Here is a 10,000-nt window from a genome sequence, read left to right on the forward strand (position 1 = left end):
TGCTGCTCATTGAAACTGGGCTGCCTATTGCCAAATTTGATTTTTACTTGAAAGTTTACTAAGTAATAAAGAAATATTTTCTAGTATGGTCCAAATAGAGTCATTTTTGCAGCTAAAAATGGCTTTTTTTGGAAATTCAAAATGGCGGACCATGGAGAAGATCCCCCTTTTCATGTATGAAAAGTGCAATTTTTCCAGTCACAATGAATACTTGATAATGAAAAAGGTAACATTAGTGAATGGGCAGCATGAATTCTGGAAATAAACAACTAAAAATCTCACACAGTGTCCCTTTAAGAATGACTGGAAGACTGGAGGAAGCTGTGGCCTTTTAAAGAGCCAGGTATTGTGGGCATTATTTTATTTATTTTTCAATACTGAGAGGGGGCATTGGCAGGCTTATGATAAGGTGAAGGGGGCATTGAGCAGCTTACGATGAGAGCAAGGAGGCGTTTACATGTGAGCAGCATCTTGGAAACATTAACTACTGTAACTAACAGGCTGCTCTCATAGGTGCTGATTACATATGAACACCATCTTATTCTCATCAAAAAATCCTTATATGTAAATCCTTATATGTAAATCCTTATAGGCAGCTTTGGAATCCTGTGCATCAGAAACATCATATTTTACATCCTCTTGTCCTGTTTAAGCTTTGTTGTATGTGTTACAAAGTAGTGTATGGCTGTATATATGTGTATGTTAATGGTTTGGTGCTATCATGGAGTCTTTTCCTATGAGTGAGAAGCTGTTTACACTGTATACAGTATGTGGATATTTCTGGTTTTGTCCTCTTGTTTACACATAAAAGGTTTAAGATAGAGGTGCACCGAACTGAACATTTGGGGCCGAAACCGAAACCGAATAATAATTAATCACTTGGCCGAATACCGAAATCGAAACCGAATATTGCAATTCAGTCAAAAGTTATCAAAAGTTAGGTTTTTCACAATTTTTAAATATTGGTTAAATCTATGGTTTACAATAAATATTTTGACATGTTTTTGATAGACAATAAATGTGTATTTGAAGTCTTAAAATGTTAGTTAAAATGTTAAAATGAGTAGAACTGAAATTAGTTTAATTAATGCTCATTTTCAATTCATTTTCTATTCGGCCTCCGATTCGGCCACTCAATTGGCTTTCGGACGAAAACCGAAAGTGTCTTTTTTTGCGTTTTCGGCCAAATATTTTCTGCGGCCGAATTTTCGGTGCACCTCTAGTTTAAGAATGTGTATCAGGGCGGGACTGGTAATCAGGCATACAGGATATGTTCCCGGTGGGCCGACAGTCCTCAGGGACCGATGCTGTTGTTAATTATTGTTTCTTTTTTCTGAGAGACCAGCCCTCAATGTACATGGGGGCGGCACATTGCTCTATGGATTGGATATAGACAGTGGACTGAGCTAATCATGATGTTGTAGAAAATCAGGGGGGCTGGTCTATGTCAAAGATGGCCGGGCCGTTTTGCGATTCCATTCCAGCACTAATGTGTATGTTTTTATTTTTAGCCACATGTTGTGTTTACACGTAAACTGGTTTAATAATAATCCGCATTTAAAAATATCTGCATACATGTAACTGGCACCTCAGTGTGATATATCTTTATTTTGAATTTTGAAAAGTATTTCGTTGCCTATTTGAGGCTATTTTTCATTTTTTTTGAGTATTTGTTTTTTTTATTTTGATCTTCAAAGTGCACTGTAAATAAATATGTAATAAACATTCACCCTTCTTCACTACTACATATTGAGTTGTGATACATTTTCCCACGTGTAGACAATAGGGCTTTGTCCCTCTGGTTAGGTTCCTAAATACAGTCAAACTCTAAAGATATTGATACACAAAGCAAATTTGAGCAATGTTTGTGGGCAACATCATGACTGACTATTCATTTTTTGATGGAATGGTTGGCAGAAAAAATCTGCTGCTTATGCAAGTCCTCCTGATTAAATTATTTTATGATAAACAGTCTAAACAACATCTTCTACTATCGTTGTCTAGACCAGTGGTTCTTAACCTTTTTTTCTTCATGCACCCCCATACCTGTGACCAAGACAAGCCGTGCACCCCCAACCCAAACTTCTATACTTCTATACGCCATAAAAAATGATGTAAGTGATTTATTACAATTATTTTTGCTTAAGACCTTAATCAATACCTTAATGATTTGACATGGGGACCAAAACCGGTTTAAATTGGTTTTGATTTGGCCTAATTATAATGTTTGCTAACAGAATTTTGGTCACAACCTCAACTCAAACACAATTCCCTGCACCCCCTGAAATCTCTGGCGCACCCCAGGTTAAGAACCACTGGTCTAGACATATGGCTCAAAAGTTGCCTTGTCTATTTTTAGAGCTGAAGAGGATTCATCTACATTTCAGTAAAGATCCAGCAGAGGGCAGTATGAGATCAAACATTGGCAGCTGTCCCCATTGCACAACACAAAGAGAATAGGCTACTTTTTTATTTTTCGGTGGCTGCAACCATGGACATGTGGACCTCATCCCCTTTGCTAATACATATTTGGAGCAGCACAATATTCTGTTTGAATTGCTTATTTGTTTATTTATTTGTTTCAAAATGTAAACATCAGATTAAAGTGACCAAGTGACCAAGTGACAGGATGTTCGGTGGTAAGACGCCACTTCGGAAAACAAGACTGTTTTAGAAGAATAGGTCATCAGGCAGAGCAGGTCTGAGAGAGTGGCGGTGGAAATGTCGCTTCTGTTTCTGTCAGGGTTGGGCTGGGCCAGTGCTGGACTGGCCATCTGGCATAGCTGGCATTTCCAGGTGGGCCCCGCAGCCTTGTGGGACCATATTGTCAGAAATGGCCAAAAGCCAAAAGTGCCCAGGCCCTATTTCTATGTCTGTAAAATAAAGCCGGGCATTTTCAGCCCTGAACGACACGATGCATTGAGATAGGCAATGATGCCTTTGACAACATTTTAGTAATTCAATATAAGCAATTATAACCCTATCAGCCAAAATGCTTCATACATGTCCAACTATCTTGAAGAGGCCTTCTGTAGCGGCATGAGGAGGTCAACATCATCACCTGTCCACTTAACTCGGTAAAGGCCCTGTATGTAGGGTGACCAGATTTTTGTAGTCTGAAACCGGGACACTTCGTGCGTGACTGAAGGACAATATTTGGCGGGTGAGTCTGGGGGTTCTCCCCCAGAAAAATGTGTATTTTTTAGATGCGATTTCCTGCATTCTAATCAGTTTTAGAGGGAGGAATGACAAATCGCAACTGACTCCTTCAGACTTTCTATACAAGCGCTGGCTGCCATTAATTGTGGCAGTCAAACATGTAATCTTTTCCATGTATTTACCCTGATAGACATGTAGCGCAATGTAGTGGGTGGCCAAAACCGGGACATATTTGTGTCCCGACAGAGTTTGCTCGGGACCTGGGACACACAACTCCAAACCGGGACGTCTGGTCACCCTACCTGTATGGAATATGGCTTGTACACTGAATGCCAGATGGAAGGGGGAGAACATCAACGCTTCACTTATGACTTAGGCTATAACAAGTGGTAATACTGCAATGGAATCTGAGGAAGACTGAGAGGTCGACACGTCATAGCCATTGAATGAATGAATAAAAAGAAAAAGAAGAAAAAATAACTTAAAGAAGAAAAAAATCCAAAGGTGTGTGCAAACCTTTTTTAAAAAAAATATGTAATCTTTTAGTTCAGCACCAGGGATTGTGCACAAGTAGCTCGCTACAGTACTGCAATGGAGGCCTGCAGATGGATTGTGTGGGGGAAGGGGAGATCACTAACCACCCCACCCCTATACTGTGTAGGCTATATACCATCAGGAGATTCACAACTGTTAATAAACAGTGACAACTACCAGATTTTAGTCACAGTTAATGCTTTTTGATTTAATATGAGATTTTCTATTCTTTACAACCTATAAACAAATTATCATTACATAATAGTGTGATTTGAGAATGATGCCTGAAGAGGATCAAGGATTTTGAACAAAAGTAGCCCTCGGGTAGCCCTCAGTAGCCCTCAGACCTAGAAAGGGACTGTAGGCCTACATGCCATCAGGAGATTGACAACTGACCAGCAGCACTGACACAGTCACCACCACTATACTACATGCACATCTACAGATCCACTACAGTACACATCTACTACAGATCCACCATACTGTACACATCTACTACAGATCCACTACAGTACACATCTACTACAGATCCACTACAGTACACATCTACTACAGATCCACTATACTGTACACATCTACTACAGACCCACCATACTGTACACATCTACTACAGACCCACCATACTGTACACATCTACTACAGACCCACCATACTGTACACATCTACTACAGACCCACCATACTGTACACATCTACTACAGACCCACCATACTGTACACATCTACTACAGACCCACCATACTGTACACATCTACTACAGACCCACCATACTGTACACATCTACTACAGACCCACCATACTGTACACATCTATTACAGACCCACCATACTGTACACATCTACTACAGACCCACCATACTGTACACATCTACTACAGACCCACCATACTGTACACATCCACTACAGACCCACCATACTGTACACATCTACTACAGATCCACCATACTGTACACATCTATTACAGACCCACCATACTGTACACATCTACTACAGACCCACCATACTGTACACATCCACTACAGATCCACCATACTGTACACATCAGCAGATCCACCATACTGTACACATCTACTACAGACCCACCATACTGTACACATCTACTACAGATCCACCATACTGTACACATCTACTGCAGATCCACCATACTGTACACATCTACAACAGACCCACCATACTGTACACATCCACTACAGATCCACTACAGTACACATCTACTACAGATCCACCATACTGTACACATCTACTACAGACCCACCATACTGTACACATCCACTACAGATCCACCATACTGTACACATCCACTACAGACCCACCATACTGTACACATCTACTACAGATCCACCATACCGTACACATCCACTACAGATACACCATACACATCTACTACAGATCCACCATACTGTACACATCTACTACAGACCCACCATACTGTACACATCTACTACAGACCCACCATACTGTACACATCTACTACAGACCCACCATACTGTACACATCTACTACAGATCCACCATACTGTACACATCTACTGCAGATCCACCATACTGTACACATCTACAACAGACCCACCATACTGTACACATCCACTACAGACCCACCATACTGTACACATCTACTACAGATCCACCATACTGTACACATCTACTACAGACCCACCATACTGTACACATCTACTACAGATCCACCATACTGTACACATCTACTACAGATCCACTACAGTACACATCTACTGCAGACCCACCATACTGTACACATCCACTACAGATCCACCATACTGTACACATCTACTACAGATCCACTACAGTACACATCTACTACAGACCCACCATACTGTACACATCCACTACAGACCCACCATACACACAGGGCCGCTGACAGCTTTTGCTGGGCCCAGGGATGTAAATAAAATCGAAACGCATCGATGAATCGGTAGTATCGGCCGGCGATTTCATCGAATCGCATCGTATCGTGGGGCATTCTTAAGAATCGAAAAAAATTGAATCGCTGGCCCCTGTGCAATGCCCTAGCTCCATAACACAATAGTAGTGGAAAAGTAAGTGGAAAAAATCGAATCGAACCGAATCGCATCGTATCGTGGGGAATTCTTAAGTATCGAAAAAAAATCGAATCCCTGATTTAAGAAATCGATACTGTATCGTATCGTCATGAAGGCTGTGATTTACACCCCTAACTGGGCCCAGGACAAAGTCATCTGACAGGGCCCCCTCACCCAATGCATACAATGTAATGAGGATCCAATTCTGGGATCCCTATCTTCCTGGGTCCAGGACTGCATACCCGTTTGTCCCCCTCTGTCGGCGAGCCTGCATACAAATCTACTACAGATTCCCCTGACACATTGCCAACTGATTCACACCAAGTGTAACAAAGAAAAAAACACACACACATCCATCTCAAAAAGATTGGCTACAGGACTAGCAAAGTCCCATGAAAAGTGAAAATAACTCCGCGACACCAAGATCTTACTTACGTTTCTCTTGCTTACAGGCAGCAACTTGCTGCCCGAAACGTCACATTAGAGTTAGAGAAACGGGAGCTCGGTGTCTGGACTTTATTTTCAGAAGTCAACTGATTCACACGGTACACATCCAGAGATGTGCCATACTCCATGCAAACTACATAGTTTCACATCTGACCTATAACCAGGCCTAGTTCTCCACTGCACTGAAAGGTGTATTGAATAGGCCTACACCCAGGTCCCCATACACCGCTTAGATTCCATTTCCTCTTCTCGTCACCCACACACTGTTACCATACTTTGACATGCAGGCACACACAGACACTCATACACACACACGCGCGCGCACACACACACATGCAGACTTGCAAGTGCAAGACCTGCAACAGGAAACTAGCTTTTTTCTTTAGCTGAAACTTCACATAAGGCCCCCAAAGCCGCTTGAAGATGGACCTTCGCACAGCGTTTGGGTTCTTGGTCCTCTGTGGATTGGGATTAAATTCACATGCAGGTGGGTAATGCTTAATACACTTTATTGTCTCTGCCTTAAGATCTGTAAGAAATAAATTACATTATTTTAGAGTCAGCATCATAAGAAGTGTAATTAAAATGTTTTTTTTTTTTCCTGAGGCACTACGATAGGTAGAAAACTAAATTGGTTTTGGTACAATTTGTCTTTTAAGTTTTTTGTTTTTGTTATTTTTTTTCAATTTACTGTCTGCACAATATCTAGGAAATAAATTACAATATTTTCATATCTGCACTATATGTGTATGAAATGATGAATTGCAATATTTTATTATATTATATTATTTAGAATAAATTGCATATTCAAAAGCACCCAAGTCATGCTCTCCAAACTGACTGGACTGGCAATGAATGTATCACACATCAGTTTTAGTATTGCCATATACAGTACTATTCAATTTCAGAGTTAGAAAAACACATTGGGGTTGTGGTGACTCAATGAGTTAAGACACTGTATCACTACGTGGGCAACCAGGTTTCAATTATGGCCAGAGGACCTTCCCCTCTGACTCTTCCCCTCATTTTCTGTCAAACTCTCTCACTGTCCCAAACAAAGACATAAAAGCATATATGTACATTAAAAAATATATACTTTTAAATGCCTTTATTATGACAGTTACAAATAGGACAGGAAATGATGAGAGAGAGAGAGAGAGAGAGAGAGAGAGAGAGATATTGTGAGAGAGAGAGAGAGAGAGAGAGAGAGAGAGAGAGAGAGAGAGAGAGAGAGAGGAGAAGGTTCTGCATTTGACCTCGGGCCGGAATCGAACCCGGCTCGCCGGTGTAGCAGCAGCGTGCCCATCAGCCATGGCTGGGTCCAAAACACATCATTTTCAAAAATACAGTGCTAATTCAACACTTCAATTTAATTTATTTCTTGAGTGTGAACTGGCATTCAATATATAGGCCTACTTTCACTATTTATAAAGAAAAGAAATAGGCTTAATTCGTTTTGGAAAGAAAGAGACGATACTGAAACTCAGCGCCTACTTAGAATTCAGATCAAAATGTCAATCTAGTCAAACACCTCAGTGTGATGATGGATTTTGCTCAGTAAAAAAAATGTGCAGTGTTAATTCAACACTTAGAGAGTCTATTTTATAGTTTGGAGTACGCTGGCCCACTTCAAAGGAGACTGGGCCAAGGACGACTGGAGCACACAGGATACATTTTTATGTTTTTTATTGAGCTGCGAGCAAACTGACTGCAGTCCCAGACTGTGAGTACCAAGAAGGCTAGAGTGAGGAGAGGGACCTCCTTTCCTTAGTCTATTTTATAGTATTATTTCCAGAGTACTCTTTTGAATTAGCACTGCATTATACAGTGTGACCACAGTCTCAGTGCTCATATAAAAATCAGCGTCCTTATAGCTGAGATTATGGAGTTTGAAAACAGAATCTGGAGAAATGTACTGTGCATGTGTTCTATATCCTGCTGAGTTGACTACTGCAATACCCTACCCTATAGGCCTTCCCAAATGTCACTTACCAACAGGTGCTTACTAAATCAAAATGCTGTGGCTAGAATTTTACCCAAAATGAAGGGGAAATATCGCATAACGTCCACTGCTTAAGTCCTGGAGGATAGTTAAGAAATCACAGGGCCTTGGACAAAATATTGCAGATATGTCAGAGAACACTCATGGTTAATTCAACACAACAGAGTGTGTATTAACCCAAAATATGTCTCAGTACTTAAATCTATGCCAGGTGAAAGGGCATATGCTTTAGAAATCAGAACATAAAGGTGACTTAGTTTTAATTAAAAGGAAATAAGAACAGTTTTATTTTGTTTTGTTTGAAAAGTGAAATATATAGGCCTAGTAGCTGTAACCTCCCTGAATTCATAATTAGAACACTTTAATTTAATTTGATTTCTTAACAATTATTTGTATATGTTCTTTTTTCACTCATGAGGTTGTATGTAGCACATTGAGTTCAATAACTAAAACATAAAGAGCAAGTATACTATTTGAATTATGCACATAGCAGACTGTAGACTACTTGTGATGCGTCAGGTAAATGCCAAGTCCATAGTCAAAAGTGATTCCTTTTATTTTGTTTTTATATGCGGTTGGTCCAGTCGATTATTCATTTCATTGCAGTTTAGTAATTATGTTCAATGTGAGAAGATTTGGTAGTAAGCACTGTATGTAGAAAAGACTGAACTGTCGCATCAAGTTTTTGACTGAGGAGGGATTATCTAACAGGGTTCTCTTTTCTTTAAGCAGCAGATGACTGCACAAAGGCATTGGAAGGAGGCTCCTTCACCATTGAGCTGGATTCACCTGAGCAAGACAGAGATACGCTACTTTGGAAAAAAGATGGTGTTGCAGCTCTTGTTTATCTAAGAAGGAGAGGAAAAGTAACTGGTAAAGGAACCGTAAATAGCAAAGGTGACCTTGTACTGAACAATCTCACCAGTTCGATGTCTGGCACATACAAAGCTGAACATCAACGTAAAGAAGGGACAACAATTGCATCAACATCAAAGAAGCTCTGCGTGGTCCGTAAGTAGCAGAATTATAACTTCACCATGTACACATACACAGGGGCGTAGCAGCAAATTGTAGGCCCTATGTAGTGTACTTTGTACAACCAGTTCCAATGACCCCCCTCCAGCCATATATCTACATGAATCAGACACATTGGGCCCCCTATACATGGGGCCCTGGTAATTCAGTCACACTTTACACCACTGCTGCATGTACGTATGTTGTATCCAGCTGTCTGCATTGTCATGTATTAGTGCCTTTNACAGAACTTTACTGATGTTCATACTGCATACGTCTGTGTTCCAGCCAAGGCTCCGGTGCCAACGCTGGACATCAGCTGTTCCTCGTCTGGTGAGGTCATCCTTCAGTGTGAGCCTCAGAACATCTCAGGGTTCTCCGTCTCCTGGTTCCAGAACAACACAGAGATGAAGGAGAAGATTAACCCTTTAAAGCTCAATACCTCTGAGGAGCACGGCCCGTACTCATGCAGACTGACCAATGAGGAGTTTGACAAGGATACGGAGGACAGCACAGCGGTCATGGCGTCGTGTGCAGGTAGGTCAATCATAACCTGTTGAGCACAAGCCGACGTGAAAATAATCCAATTATTATTTTGTTTTATTTGTTTTGCCTCAGTGGAGTTAAACCTTTATACATATTGTTTGCAAATTAGCAGGTTATTCCACCAAATATTCTAACATTCATACAAAACATTGTGGTTATTGACAACTAGATTAATACATCAAACCTCTTTTTGACTGTGAATTGCTTTTCCACTTCCCTCTTAGACGAATGTATAAATGCATTAG

The 10,000-nt window shown here is 40.6% G+C and overlaps 1 protein-coding gene across 1 annotated transcript in view; it reads left to right on the top strand.

The window, feature by feature from the left end:
• The window catches only part of LOC134459626 (solute carrier family 22 member 7-like), a 26,541-nt gene that overhangs the window by 10,929 nt on the left and 5,612 nt on the right, over positions 1–10,000 (top strand). Inside the window, exons 13-14 of the mRNA XM_063211972.1 lie at positions 9,498–9,746; positions 9,980–10,000. The exon at positions 9,980–10,000 is cut by the window's right edge and continues 258 nt beyond it. Of these exons, the coding sequence (XP_063068042.1) occupies positions 9,498–9,746; positions 9,980–10,000 (270 nt within the window). The remainder of the gene's footprint in view (positions 1–9,497; positions 9,747–9,979) is intronic.

Source organism: Engraulis encrasicolus, chromosome 12 (genome assembly GCF_034702125.1).
Source record: "Engraulis encrasicolus isolate BLACKSEA-1 chromosome 12, IST_EnEncr_1.0, whole genome shotgun sequence".
In the NCBI taxonomy this organism is placed as follows: domain Eukaryota; kingdom Metazoa; phylum Chordata; class Actinopteri; order Clupeiformes; family Engraulidae; genus Engraulis; species Engraulis encrasicolus.